The sequence below is a fragment of the Physeter macrocephalus genome, chromosome 18, assembly GCF_002837175.3.
Source record: "Physeter macrocephalus isolate SW-GA chromosome 18, ASM283717v5, whole genome shotgun sequence".
Taxonomy (NCBI): domain Eukaryota; kingdom Metazoa; phylum Chordata; class Mammalia; order Artiodactyla; family Physeteridae; genus Physeter; species Physeter macrocephalus.
This window is the reverse complement of record NC_041231.1, coordinates 94,960,956-94,976,491: the sequence shown is the minus strand read 5'-3', so window position 1 is coordinate 94,976,491 and position 15,536 is coordinate 94,960,956. Positions and strand designations below refer to the sequence as shown.

The 15,536-nt window shown below is 38.3% G+C and overlaps 1 protein-coding gene across 1 annotated transcript in view; it reads right to left on the bottom strand.

Moving 5' to 3' along the window:
- The window catches only part of KIF13A (kinesin family member 13A), a 227,081-nt gene that overhangs the window by 84,477 nt on the left and 127,068 nt on the right, over nt 1-15,536 (bottom strand). Inside the window, 3 exon segments of the mRNA XM_055079543.1 lie at nt 4,309-4,396; nt 7,075-7,255; nt 8,102-8,194. Coding sequence (XP_054935518.1) covers nt 4,309-4,396; nt 7,075-7,255; nt 8,102-8,194 — 362 coding nt within the window.

Here is a 15,536-nt window from a genome sequence, read left to right as displayed (position 1 = left end):
AGTCTGGCTAAGGGTTTATCAATTTTATCTTCTCAAAGAACCAGCTTTTAGTTTTATTGATCTTTGCTATTGTTTTCTTCGTTTCTATTTCATTTAATTCTGCTCTGATCTTCATGATTTCTTTCCTTCTACTGACTTTGGGTTTCTTTGTTCTTCTTTCTCTAGTTGTTTTAAGTGTAGGGTTAGACTGTTTATTTGAGATTTTTCTTGTTTATTGAGGTGAAACTGTATTGCTATAAACTTCCCTCTTAGAACTGCTTTTGCTGCGTCCCATAGGTTTTGGGTTGGCGAGTTTTCGTTGTCATTTGTTTCTATGAATTTTTTAATGTCTTCTTTGATTTCTTCAGTAATCTCTTGGTTATTTAGTAGTGCACTGTTTAGCCTCCATGTATTTGTTTTTCTTACAGTTTTTTTCCTTTAATCGATTTCCAACCTCATAGCATTGTGGTCGGAAAAGATGCCTGATATGATTTCAATTTTCTTAAATTTTCCGAGGCTTGATTTGTGACCCAAGATGTGATCTATCCTGGAGAATTTTCCATGTGCACTTAGAAGAAAGTGTATTCTACCACTTTTGGGTGGAATGTTCTATAAACATCAATAAGATCTATCTGGTCTATTGTGTCATTTAAAGCTTGTGTTTCTTTATTTTCTGTTTGGATGATCTGTCCATTGGTGTTAAGTGGAGTGTTAAAGTCCCCTTCTATTATTGTGTTACTGTCGATTTCTCCTTTCATGGTTGTTAGCATTTGCCTTATGTATTGAGGTGCTCCTATGTTGGGTGCATAAACATTTATAACTGTTATATCTTCTTCTTGGATTGATCCTTTGATTATTATGTAGTGTCCCTCCTTACCTCTTGTAACAGTCTTTATTTTGAAGTCTATTTTATCTGATACGAGTATTGCTACTCCAGCTTTCTTCTGATTTCCATTTGCATGGAATATCCTTTTCCATCCCTTCACTTTCAGTCTATATGTGTCCCTAGGTCTGAAGTGGGTCTCTTGCAGAAAGCATATATATGGGTCTTGTTTTTGTAACCATTCAGCCAGTCTGTGTCTTTTGGTTGGAGCGGGTTTGTTTTTGTGGGTCTTTTTCTTCTCTTGTGTTTCCTGCTTAGAGAAGTTTCTTTAACATTTGTTGTAAAGCTGGTGTGGTGGTGTTGAATTCTCTTAGCTTTTGCTTGTCTGAAAAGCTTTTGACTTCTCCATCGAATCTGAATGAGATCCTTGCTGGGCAGAGTAATCTTGATTGTAGGTTTCTCCCTTTCATCACCTTAAGTATATTCTGCCACTCCCTTCTGGCCTGGAGAGTGTCCACCGAAAAATCAGCTGGAACCTTATGGGGAGTCCTTTGTACGTTATTTTTTGTTTTTCCCTTGCTGCTTTTAATATTTTTTCTTTGAATTTAATTTTTGTTAGTTTGATTAATATGTGCCTTGGTGTTTTTCCTAGGGTTTATCCTGTATGGGACTCTCTCTGTTTCCTGGACTTGGGTGACTATTTCCTTTCCCATGTTAAGGAAGTTTTCAACTATAATCTCTTCAAATATTTTCTCAGTCCCTTTCTTTTTCTCTTCTTCTTCTGGGATCCCTATAATTCAAATGTTGCTGCGTCTAGTGTTGTCCCAGAGTTCTCTGAGAGTGTCTTCAATTCTTTTCATTGTTTTTTCTTTATTCTGCTCCTCAGCAGTTATTTCCATCATTTTGTCTTCCAGCTCACTTATTCGTTCTTCTACCTCAGTTATTCTGTTTTTGATTCCTTCTAGTATATTTTCCATTTCAGTCATTGTGTTGTTTATCTCTGTTTGTTTGTTCTTTAGTTCTTCTAGATTTTTGTTAAACATTTCTTGTATTTTCTCAATCTGTGCCTCCATTTTATTTCCAAGATTCTGGATCATCTTTACTATTGTTACTCTGAATTCTTTTTCAGGTAGATTGCCTATTTTCTCTTCATTTATTTGGTCTTGTAGGTTTTTACCTTGCTTCTTCATCTGTGACATATTTTTTTGCCATCTCATTTTGGTTTTGGTTTTGGTTTTTCTTTTTATGAGTGGGATTGTGTTCCCATGTTACTGGTTGTTTGGCCTGAGGCTTCCAACACTGGAGTTTGTAGGCTACTGGGTAGAGCTGGGTCTTGGTGCTGAGATGAGCAACTCCATGAGACCTCACTCCAATGAATATTCCCTGGGGTCTGAGGTTCTCTGTTAGTCCAGTGGTTCGGATTTGGAGCTCCCACCACAGGAGCTTTGGTCTGAACCCAGGCTCGTGAACCAAGATCCCACAAGCCACCTGGGGCAACAAAAAAAAGGGGCAGGGGGGAGGAAGGCCTTGGCTGTGGAGGAAGGCCTTGGCTGTGGAGGGTGGGGCCTAAGCAAGGGTAAGGTTTGGGTGGTGGGTGGGGCCAATGCTCAGGGCCCACAGGGCTGGAAAAGGCCCTGGGAGCTGGTGGGGGTGGGGGTGGGGCTTAGGCTCAAGGAACAGAAGGGTCCCAGGTGTGCCCCCCACCCCTGGTCTCAGAGGGCAGGGGACCTCACCTGGGAGCCCAGCAGGCTCCCTGTGCCCGAGTGGGCAGGGCAATCGCCCTCCACTCCTCTCCCACTCCTCCTGGATGGCTCCCCCGCCTGTCTCTCCTGACCTCCCGGGCCTCCCTCCTTGCTCCCAGGACCCACGTGGCCCGGATGGAGCTTTGGGCCAGGGGGTACCAGCTTGGGAGCTCAGCAGGCTCCCCGGCCCAAGTGGGCCAGGTATTCGCCCTCTGCTCCTCTCCCGCTCTTCCCAGAGAGTCCCTCCTGCCTGCCTCTCCTGATCTCCCCGGCCTCAGGGGTGCCGATCCTGTCTGGCCTCCACTTCTCCTCCCCCCTCAGTCCCCCTATATCCTACTGGTTCACTTTGGGGTTCCTCCCATCTCCTTGTGTGTCAGAGTCCCCCACCAGTGGCACACAGGCACCCAAGTTGTGGGGAGACGCTAACTCCGCGTCTTCCCACACCACCATCTTGACTCCGCCGCTCCCCCATTCTTTCCATCCTGCAATTGTCTTCTTTCTCTATTAAGTACCTATTTTTCCCTTTGCAAGTTACTAAGGAGAAAAGAGCTAATATTTATTGAGCATTCCAGATACTCAATAACGGTAGTTACCTTGTTTTATTCTAACTTTCCTGCACAGCTCTCTACTGCTTGATTATTTGCCTCCCTTCTCCAACACTGTGGCTCTCCCAGGAGAGGAAACTTTCTTTCTTCGACTCTGTATACCTGCTTTAGGACACCCAGAACCTATGGCTCTTAAACAATTTTTGATGAATGAACTTTATAAAAGAAGTATTTTCCTGATTTTACACACAAGGACACTGAAGTTCATGGAGGTCAAATAACTCTTCCCACACCTAATAAGAGGCAGAGCTGAATGCAAATCACAAATTCCCCAGCTCTTACTAATGAGTAACAGGAGAAGATGGACATTGATCCTTATAACACCGAGCTACGAGCCAGGCACCTTAGCAAAAGTGCTGACTTAGCACCTTCATGCCAGAGGAGTCTTCATTCATTTCAGGATCTCAGTGTTTTCAAAGTAATGACTGCACTTTATTTCTGATCTAAGCAATAATAGAACTGTCTATGTTTAAATGGCTGGAGACAGTTATCTCGCAGATTAATTTTAGTCCTATTGAGTCTGAAATGATGCAAAGACAAACACAACACATAGATGGCACTTCTAAGTGGAGGGATGTATTTGCTCATTCATTTATTTATTGGTATTCTTCAGCAATAGACAGCAGTTTCTTTTATGGGATTTCCAAAGTAATGACAATAAAAATAGGGACAAAACATAGAGCCAGGACATGAGAAGGCATAAAAGTCAAGGAGTAGGACAAGGAAACGGGTCAATGGAGGAAGGATGGATTCAGAAAAATAGAAGAAGCCGAAGAGTGAAAAGTAATGGAAACTAAGGCAGGAGACCTTGTCAAAGAGAAAGGGTTGAAATAACTACCAAATACTGTTTACATTTGTCCAGAAGGACATCACTGGAAACTTCAGGGAGAACTGTTTCAGCAGAGTGCTATTAGTGAAAATACTCAGCAATCTCAAAACACTGGGCCTCCCGACAGTACTGCAAACCCTTCACAACCAAGCAGGCTGAAGACTGTGATTAAAGCCCTTTCTTCTGTTTGGGGTGGTTAATACTGCATTTCTGAGACCATGAACAGTATCAGTATGCTATAAAGCATTCACATAAAAATATATTCAACATTACCTATATACTTCAATTTACTGTCAGTTTTTAAATGACTTTTTTTTTAATGGCACTTACCTCAAAACTAGTGACAGCCAGTTGGGATAAACCATCTACATATGGTCCCAAAACTTTATGCTCTCGAACTTTAAGAGACTGTCTACTCCTTCGAGAGAAAGGAAAAAGGAATGAATGAGTCAGATCCAACTTGAGCTTTTCTTTCTAAAAAGAAAGTACTTTTAAAAGTACTCAGAAACTAAGATTGCAATTTCAAAGGAATTTTTTTTAACAATCAAAAAGTATTCTAAAAGCTATTTTATTTGGATTAGCAAAACAGCATTCCTTATGAGGAATGTCTTTTATACTCTGATTTCTATTTAAAGTAACGTACTATTTAAAAAATTCTATCTCTACTCCCAAACTAAACAGCCAGTACACAGAATACTAGGTTAGGCCAACTTGCTTTAGTAGATGAACTTCAATTTCATGTGGGAGGAGGGAAAAAAAGAAAATGAAGCAAAGAACATGCCAGAATTGAATTTAACCTTCAGGCTATTCTATAAATAAGCATATTCTCAGTAAGTAATGTCTTAAAGTTTTGAGCAAGTAGTGAACAATATTAAAGTGTTTTAATTTACCTTTTCAGATCAGCAGCATTGATTTACGCTGCTTCTGTGCCGACCACTTTATACAGAAAGTAATGTTATAGTAGAATAGTTGCTTGTAGTTACTGATATTTATCCTATATTTAGACTTGGCTCTGCTGGTGAAGATTTTAGGGCTCTTTTGAATTTTTAAATGGCAATCCTGGTTTGGGACCCATTTGAAGAGCTTATCAATAGATAATTGAGAGGAAAAGTAAAGCTATAATATATATTATAGACATATTGTATACGTCACCTTTTTCATCAGATACTAATCACTTTTCAAATCAAGAGTCAATGCTTGGCATCACTCAAGTGTGGAAAAAAGAAACTAAGGAGGAGCACTTCCCGAAGTCTCGACATTGTTCCCTAAGAACCTCTCAGTTATCTCACTTAATCTTAATCTCACAATTCCACAAAGTAGGTTTTACTAACTTTATTTTAAGGATGAAGAATGCAATGTGACAACAAGCAATTCTGCTGTACTCTAAACAAGGGCAGACCAAGTGCACAGTTTCAAGAGAGCTGCTTTGATGCCCATGGATTCAGAACTCGGCTCAGTCTGTTTGCACAACCAGAGATTCTTTAATGCTATTCATGAGCAAGAAAAAAATAAATCTAGCACAATATCAAGTGCTTCTGATGGTGTCTAACATCTGGGATTCTTGTACACTGCTGGTGGGAGTGTAAACTGGTACAACCATTTCGGAAAACAGGTTTGCAGTACCAAAGTTGAAGATTCTGTAGCTTCTGACCCACAATTCCACTTCTAGATGTATTCCCTAGAAACTCCTGCATTTGTACACCAGGAGGAATGTACAAGAATGCTCAGAGCAGCACAGTAGTGGTAAAAAGTGGAAACCACACAAATGACAGGAGATAGAATAAATAATGGTATAATTATACAATGGAATACTAAAGAGCAGTAAAAATTAATAAGTTATTACTTCATATATCAGAACGAATGAATCATTGAGGGGAAAAGTAGCAAGTCACCAAAGGACACGTGTATCATGACGCCACTTACACACAGTTAAAAATTGTGCAAAATTATGTGTAAACTCTTAAAGAGAAGGAAGATAATGAGAAACATAAAATTCATAATAGTAGGAATGGTAGGAATTGAAATAGTATCAAAGAGGAGCATACAGGTGGCTTCAAAAATATTGGTCATGTTCCATTTATTAAGCCAAACAGTGAGTAGGACAGTCATTGATTTTATTATTCTTTAAACCTTACATATATTGTAAATGTTCTTTCATATGTATTAAATAGTTAATAACTAAAACTATTTCTGATGATTGGATCACTTCCTTTCCATCTATAATTTTTATCTTATGCCTCTAATTATACCCTTGATTATACAGCTGCTAAAAACATTAAAAAAATTTTTCATCATGTTATATAAAAAATTCAGGATATTGAATTGTATTTAGAGAATAACCTACACACGCATACCACACATCCACCCCATAGATTTGAAACACAGGATCAAAATGCACCAAAGTGTTAACAGCAGTTATTTTTGAGTGATGGAATTATAGGTCATTTTTATTTCTTCTTACATTTACCTACTTTCTAAATTTTTATATATATTATTTTTAAATCAATAAAAATTTTAATTAATAAAAAGGTAAATGGCCCTCTCCTTCCTCTATGAAACAAACGCATCTGGTTTTTATCACCTAGTTTTTAAAAAATACAGATGCCTGGGTTTCTCCCTGGGTCTACTGAATCATAGGCTCTAGAGCAGAGGCTCAGGCTAGTGTATCCTTAAAAAGCCTCCCAAGTGATTCCAGTGTACATCCCCGGAAAAGAATGACTTGCTTAGGCTGGGTCATTTGAAACCTTCAACCACTTTGCCTCCAATTTAGAGGTGCTACTTTCCAACATAAATGGAAGGACCAATGTGTCATTTTTAACTCAATTTTCATGAATAAACCATAGTGGCAAAAATAACAAAACAGTAAAAACATCCTTTTAAATGGCATATGTAAGCAACTTTATACATGAATATAGGATAAACTAGGAATACTAGATATACCAACAGGCTTTGAGAAGCTGATGATTTCTCAGTAAATGAACTGAAACTAGAGTACTGACCAAGGGCACAAATACATATACTCACCTGCAACTTTAACTTCAGGATCACTTAAAATTATTACCCCTACTACAAGGTTAATTTCAACCGCTAACTTACCCTTTGGGGTCTAAAAGATCCCGAACTTTCTCATTATAAATTTCCATATAGGATACTTCGACTTTAAAGGTCTGTGACTCATTCTGCTCCAGAGAGATCCTTTGAAATAAAGCACAGCAGAGCCTTGGAATGAGGCCCCGCTGCTCAGCATTGCCCATCATGGAGAAGGATTTTCCTGAGCCTGGAGAAGGGCAAGCAGAAAGAAAGGAGAATGGAAGAGGAAGCAAATTGTAATGCTTCAACCTCACAAGTGTTTCATACACAGCAGCCAAGGTCACACAGCAGAAGTAGACAATTTGGCCCCCAAAGACCTGTCCCTTGGACACCAAGGCTACCATTCTTTCTATTATACTCATGGCCTCCAGTTTGACTTTCACTGTGAGACCCAAAGGGCACCTCTTTTACAGATGGATATGTACTAATGTAAGCGCTACAAATATGTAATCTTTAAAAGTACACATAGTAAATATCAAATATCACCATCAAGTAACATTAACAGTATTTTACCCACAAAATATCAATATTTCACATTTGTGAAAGTGCTTTGATATATATTCCCCTAATTGTCCTGTGATGTGACAACAGGCAGTATTGTTATGATTTATTGATTTATTCCAACTTTATAGTAGAAATGATGGTGGCTCAGGGTGCTAATGGCTGAGCCACTAGCCTGTTTTTGTTTAATATCCTGGTGAAGTCCTCTAGACGATACTAAGAGGACGACACTAAGAGTTTTTCTACAGTTTTTCACTATTACATTTATACCGAGAAACTAGTTCAAACACAGGTTAAAACTATAATTTAGGAAAATGACAGTTAATAGTTTAAAACTAGCTTTGCTCATTAACACTAAAATTACTCAGTTACCACAACTCTCAAACCTTCAAAATGAGGATTACTTTTCATTATCTAACTCAGCCAAACCCGTGAAGTCAGAAGCATTTTTCTATGGTTTCCCAAAGTGTTTTCTATATCTATGTTTTAAGAAATGCACATTTAATATCACTGACTGTAAGTGGCTACTTACCTGTCTGTCCATATGCAAAAATGCAAGCATTATACCCCTGAAAGGCTTTCTCAAGAATTCCTTCCCCAAGGCACTTGAAAACCACTTCTTGACCTAAAAACAAAACAAACAAAAAAACTAAAAAGACTGATTTTTCTTGACATATTTGTAGTAATAACCGAGTCCCAGTCATTAACACATTCTCTCAATCCAAAAAGATGTTAAGTGTATTGCATATCTACTACGTGTAGGGCTGTGGATTAAAGAACTTATTGTATACGATTCTGCTTATCTACTCTTCTACACTATAGCTCAGTACCTGGATCAGTTTATGATTCTACCCACTGTTTCCCTCTAAGACACTTCTCTAGGCATTCAAGTTTCCTGCCCATTGTCTGTGGGCCATATGGAAGCATCATTTGAATTTGGTTTAGTTTCTTTTCCTGAGTTAGTATGAAAGTGTCATTCAACACAAATTGTCTTATCTCCCCATCTGGATCCTGAGCTTCTGATGAGCAGGAACTTCATCATCCACATCTTGGTATGTGTGTGCACCTCTGCCCCTAGCACGGTGCTAAGTACGTGCCAGATGCTGAGCAACTGTTCACTGCTGGTGGAGGGGATGTGCTGAGCACAGGCCCTCTCACCTGTGTTCCGGGGATTTGGGGACGGGTTCCCGCCTGTGAGCCTGCCTACAGCTCACCGTGGCTCTTGGGGGAGTTCTGTCATGTACCATCTATACTACGGTAGTGCCCAGCTAAAGATTAAGGTTGAAAATCTTTTTAAACACTTAAGGAGGCATTTACTACCCTTTGAAATTGGTGCCTTTCTAACATTCAGTCCCCACCATTAAGACAAGTAAAGTGATTTTCTCCTTCCTTTGTGCAGAAACTACTGGTTTAAGTACCTCTTTCCTCTACTGGAATGAGAAGCCCCTGATTGATGTCAGACTATAATCTGTTTATCTTTGTAATCCTAGTGCCTAGTACAAAATGCTTAATAAATGTTTGTCCAAGAATGAGTCAGTTTAATCTTTTTATCCAAATGACAATTCCTTTTACGTTTGGAAATAAAGCAATAGAACATAAGCTTTTGGGTATATGTTTTTCTTTGATGCATCTGATTTTAGCAGTCTCTTGTTATATTATGACATATCATGGTTGCAGAATAGGACTCTTAAAAGTGTAAACATGAAACAAGTAATAATGTTTCCGAGCTTCCCTGGTGGCGCAGTGATTAAGAATCTGCCTGCCAATGCAGGGGACAAGGGTTTGAGCCTTGGTCCGGGAAGATCCCACATGCCGTGGAGCAACTAAGCCCGTGTACCACAACTACTGAGCCCACACTCTAGAGCCCACGAGCCACAACTACTGAGCCCATGTGCCACAACTACTGAAGCCCGTGCACCTAGAGCCCATGCTCCACAACAAGAGAAGCCACCGCAATGAGAGGCCTGCGTACCGCAATGAAGAGTAGCCCCCGCTCGCCGCAACTGAAAAGAAAGCCCAGGCTCAGCAACGAACACCCAACACAGTCAAAAATAAATAAATAAATTTAAAAGAAAAAATATTTCCAATCATTAGGTTGGCAAAAAAAAAAAAACCTTGACAGTATCAAATATAGCTGGATTGAAGAAATAGGTATTTTCATAAGCTGCTGGTGGGAGAATAAACAAATGCAGCTGTTCCAAGGAAAACCTCACAGCACCAAGAAAAAGAAATATGCCCAAGCTCTCTGACCCACTGTGAGGCATCTGCCCTAGAGACCCACTCCCACAAGAGACCCCTGTAAACGGATGCTCATGGCAGCATTATTTATAATACTGAAAGCTGGAATCAAGTTAAATGCCCATTAGTAAGGGAGTAGATAAGTAAAATGTGAGTATTTTATATGATGGAATATTACACACCATGTTTAAAAAAACAAGCAAAAGAAATCTATGTGTGTAAACAATGTTAGAATTCAGAAACATTGTTGAGTTTAAAAAAAATGTCATGTTCAGACTGTACATATAATGTAAAAATTTATATCAAATAGTATGCATGTGTAATATCTATGTGTGCTAAAGTAAAAAAAAGAAACTGGATCAGAAGAAAATATACCAAATTTATATAAACTTATTTCTCAACTATGGACTTCTACCGAAGAGGCATTTAAAACATGTTGGTTGGGCTTCCCTGGTGGCGCAGTGGCTGAGAGTTCGCCTGCCGATGCAGGGGACACGGGTTCGTGCCCCGGTCCGGGAAGATTCCACATGCCGCGGAGTGGCTGGGCCCGTGAGCCATGGCCGCTGGGCCCGTGAGCCATGGCCGCTTAGCCTGCGCGTCCGGAGCCTGTGCTCCGCAACGGGAGAGGCCACAGCAGTGAGAGGCCCGCGTACCGCAAAAAAAAAAAAAAACATGTTGGTGGAATATGTGGATTTTTTTAAAAGGGTATAACTGTAAGAGGCTTCCTAAAAATACGGTTTGTTGTGAAGACTACCTAAAGATGTGTGTGTATGTGCACACACACATAAACTAGGAGGATAATAAGGTATTGTCAAAATTCTTATCCACTGAAGACACACTTTCAAAAATGTTTTTATGTGGTGGGAATGTAAATTGGTACAGCCACTATGGACAACAGTATGGAGGTTCCTTAAAAAAACTAAAAACAGAACTACCATATGACCCAGCAATCCCACTCCTGGGCATATACCCAGAGAAACCATAATTCAAAAAGATGCATCACCATGTTCACTGCAGCACTACTTACAATAGCCTGGAAGCAGCCTAAATGTCTATCAACAGAAGAATGGATAAAGAAGATGTAGTACATATATACAATGGAATATTACTCAGCCATAAAAAAGAACAAAATAATGCCATTTGCAGCAACATGGACGGACCTAGAGATTGTCATACTGAGTGAAGTAAGTCAGACGCAGAAAGACAAATATCATGATTATCACTTATATGTGGAATCTAAAAACGGCGGTATAAATGAACTTATTTACAAAACAGAAGTAGAGTCACGGATGTAGAAAACAAACTTACGGTTACCAGGGGATAAAGGGGGGTGAGGGATAAATAGGGAGATTGGACCTGACATATACACACTACAATATATAAAATAGATAACTAATAAGAACCTGTTGTATAGCACAGGGAACTCTACTCAATACTCTGTAGTAACCTATATGGGAAAAGAATCTGAAAAAGAATAGATATATGTATATGTATAACTGAATCACTTTGCTGTACACCTGAAACTAATACAACATTGTAAATCAACTACAGTCCAATAAAAAGATGCGTTTATGTTATAGTTAAGTATGATAGAGTCTTGTGCTAAGAAAATATCTGACCCATCCTGTTGCTGATCTTTCATACACATCGATATTCTTTTCTCACGTGTTTTCTCAAAGGACCTTCCTTATTCCACGTGTATTCCCAAGGCCTATGCCAAAGCACAGGCTTAAATCTGGACCTAAGCCCTGTAGTGCAGAAGATGGGGAATTAAACACAGCCTGTGCTCAGGCTTGTGAGAATTGATGGTGGTCCTCAGCCAGGACCCAAGTGCCATCAAAGGCATTGAAAAAGCACCGCTTTCTTGGCACAAACAGATGAATGGAGCAATCTCGTTTGATCTTCCACACTGGTTAACCAGCCCCCATAAAGGGAGTAGGGTGAGGATGGGGACAAGACGCTTTAAGACTTGGCTAGGTCAAATATCCTGACTGTAATTCATGATTTTGATTCATATTTAGTAACTTGGAAAAAAGCAAGAGCTTGAGTTGATGAAAGCACTCAACTGCAGAGAAGCGCTGTGGTCAAAGAGCTTTTCACTCTGGCTTCACAGAGCCTTAAGTCATTAACCAATCAAGGATTTATATCTGTTCTTTTATCAGATAGTGAAATGGATTACTTTCTGGTTTCTGCTTCTGATGCTGAGTAGGCTGGAATTATGAGGAATTATTTTCTCAATGTTTTTGCAAGGGCAAATCACAAGTCTTCTTTTTCCTTGGTAGGAATCATCTTTTAAAACCAAAGATCATTAACTGAAAAAAAACAAGAATGAATGCTATAGAGCTCCATGAAATAGGTTTATGATGTCTCAGGTGAAAAAACCAACACCACCACCAGCCAGGGTGTGTATACTAAAATTGTACTAAAAACAAAAAATGATCAAAGAATGCTCCAGGATATAAAAAATACAAGAATGAATTTCAGCTTGGCCTATTTCCAAATTATTGCAGATACTAAATAGGATACAAATTAACCTATTTAACTTGTATACTTTTATTATTTATGCTGCTAAAAGAAAAAAAGTATTTTTTTGTCAACTGCCCCGTTTGCAGTGCACTTTCTGTATTCTATACTGCTGAATCCTTGCAATACCTTGATATGGATTGTGATCAATAAGGAGATGGGGTGGTGGTGAGGGCAGCACTCTGAAAGAGTAAGTCAGTTGCCCAAGATGGGGCCACCAGCGAGTGGCAGAGCCTGTGTGTGTTGACTCTCAGATGGACTGAGGCCCATCCATAATCAGTGACTCAGGCTTCATGACACTGGGAGTCAGTTATTCCCACCTCTGGTCTCCGTGGTATGTTTTTTTTTAAAACAAACTCCCAGAACTCAACACACTGCAGTATTTTTTTTTTCCCATGTCTGTCTCTACCATGGAATTGTGAACTCCTTTGAAAACAGGAGCTGTTGCATCTTAGCAGAGTACCTGGCACACAGTACACACTCTTATTTACTGAATTGTTCTGGTGACACTACTGTTCTTAGACTAATGTGTATTTAATTGGGCGTCCCTTTCCTCAATAGTGATGATGGAGGCATCAAAATATTGTTGGTTGAACTTAAAAAGTTAATTGTAGGGTTTACACTTTGGTTAAAGTATGGCTGTTTTTGAAATTCTAATGAGCCCCTCAAGATTACAAGTCTTTGTTAAATAAGGCCCTGGGGTGTGAACAGACGTGTCAACATAATATGTAACAACTAATCAAATAATTTTGATAAAAATTACAGATTACACTTTTACTGACACCCATAGTTACCTCCTAGACATTGAAACAAAATATATATGACTGAAAAAAATAAACCAGTCTCTTTGATTTCCACTAAATGTACAAATATGCTTTCCAAAAAGTCAAGTTCTTTTAGTTAGATATTTACGGTTACATTTGACAGACAGAATATAATTGAGATTTACTGTATTTAATAAAGTTTTAGTTATAACTAGGAAAGGAAAACATTCTGAGAAACACAAAATGGAATATGAAAAAGTAGAAAACAATTATACTGTGTTTCTGGAAAGAATTTTTCTCCTTTCCATCCTTAAATAGCTATCCCCAAACACAATTTATAAAAGGGAAAATACAAAGAATTATATTGTAAAGTTCATGTATTTTTACAAATCTAAGCAAGACTGGATTCTAGAGCGAATGGAATCCATTTTGTCACTATGACTTCGTGTCTCAAGGGAAATTTATTATCTTTTAACAAATAATGAATACTTTCCCACCTCTACAAAGATTCATCAACATTAACATTTTTTAATAGCTCTGCTTAATTTCCACTGTACACTTAACTGATGCAATCTATTAACTGATACAACCTATTATAGATACTTAGATTATTTCCTTTTTCTTTTTTTCTGCAATATTTATCCTTAAGCATTTATCTTTGTACACTTTTCTATTGACTTTACTAGGCAAAACTCCAAAAAAAATCAAATTACTAACTCTCCTAGCAATGCATGAATCTTTTTTCTACACCTTCAACAACACTGGCTATTATCATTCTTCCTGGCTTTGACTAATAGAAAAAAAAAAAAAAATGCCTTTTGTTTCGTTAAATTTAAATTTTCCTTTCCTTAGGTTATTGTCCATTTGTATTTACTCTTTAGTAAATTGACTATTTGGGTGCTATGTTTATTTTTATAAATCAATTGGTTTAGTAATTGATTAAGTATTAATTTTTAAATATCTATCATGTATTAAGGATATTAACCTTTGGTCTATTATATATTGTACATATTTTTCCCCAATCTGTCATTTACCTTTCAGTCTTATGTTGTTCTTTGTCATACAAAAGCTTTTGGTCTTTCATATTCAAATCTCTCATCTTTTCCTTTATGATTTTCATCTATGGTATATGTTATGCTTCCAAAATCTTTCTGGATTATTATTGCCCCAAATTACATAGTTATTCACCCATATTTTCTTCTAGTTTTGTTTTTGTTTTTTCCAATTTTATATCCAAATCTGAATTCTACTTCTTACCAGCTAGGTAACCTTGGGCAAGATCTCCTTCACTAGTAAAACAGGAATAATAGTTGCTCTCTTACTGGGTTGCTGGTATGATTAAATAAGGCAGCACAGTAAAGCATTTGCCATAGTGCGTGGCCATTAAAAGTCTAGAATATATTTTAGCTAATATCCATAATTAATACCATCTCTTAAATCTTTAATCAACTATAATTAATTTTGGTGCAGAAAAGGAGGTAATCATCTAATAATTTTTCCTTCAATAGTTCCTCTATCTTTGCAACAATTCTGTGAGGCAATCCAAGTTTAAAGATAAAAGACACTTAATTTTAGAAAAAAAAATTAAAGGAATCATTTATTGCTATTTCTCTAGAACCTCTAGTGGTCCCACCTTTAAAATTCCACCGACCATATGCAATGGTGGTATACGTGACAGAAAGCAGGGGTTGTGTGAATGTGTGTGTGTGGGGGGGCGGTCATGATGAGGAAAGGAAGAAGGAACAGTACCATTAATTATTATCTGGGCCAGAATACGCCGACCCATGTTGTCCAGTGGAGGAAAAGTATTTACCGTTTGTTTATAGCATTAAGATATCTCAGAAAGGTAGAGGGGAAAAAAACAACTAAATAAATCATATCAATAAAACTGAATACAAACAGACTCTATAGACCTCCCCTTATCTTTTTATTCTGGTGCCTTTGTAGCTCTATGAATCCCTGGCTGGGGTTATACTTAATCAATTCTTTGGTTTGGTGACTTTCAGCCACCACTGGTAAAATAAACGATTATTTAAAAAAAGCGAAGACTGTCAACCAAAGCCTAAAAATGCCCTGTAGACTCTATACAGTCTTCTGTTCTCCTCAGCATAACCAGTTTTCCACGAAACATGAACAGTGGCTACACTTCACTCTGTGATGGACAGAAAATATTAACCATCCAAGACGCTTATATAGTCTATTAAGGAGAGGCTGGTTTATCCAAAAGACTGAAGATGTTTCTGTTTATTTGTTTCTTTTTACTTTGTTCCTTTTTATTTTTTAAACACAGCAGTCCCTTTTTTCAGCATAGAAAAAAAGCAATTTGTCAACTGCTTTTGGAAGCTTAGTTCACACACACACACACAAAGAGCTATTTTGGGCTTCCCTGGTGGCGCAGTGGTTGAGAGTCCGCCTGCCGATGCAGGGGACGCGGGTTTGTGC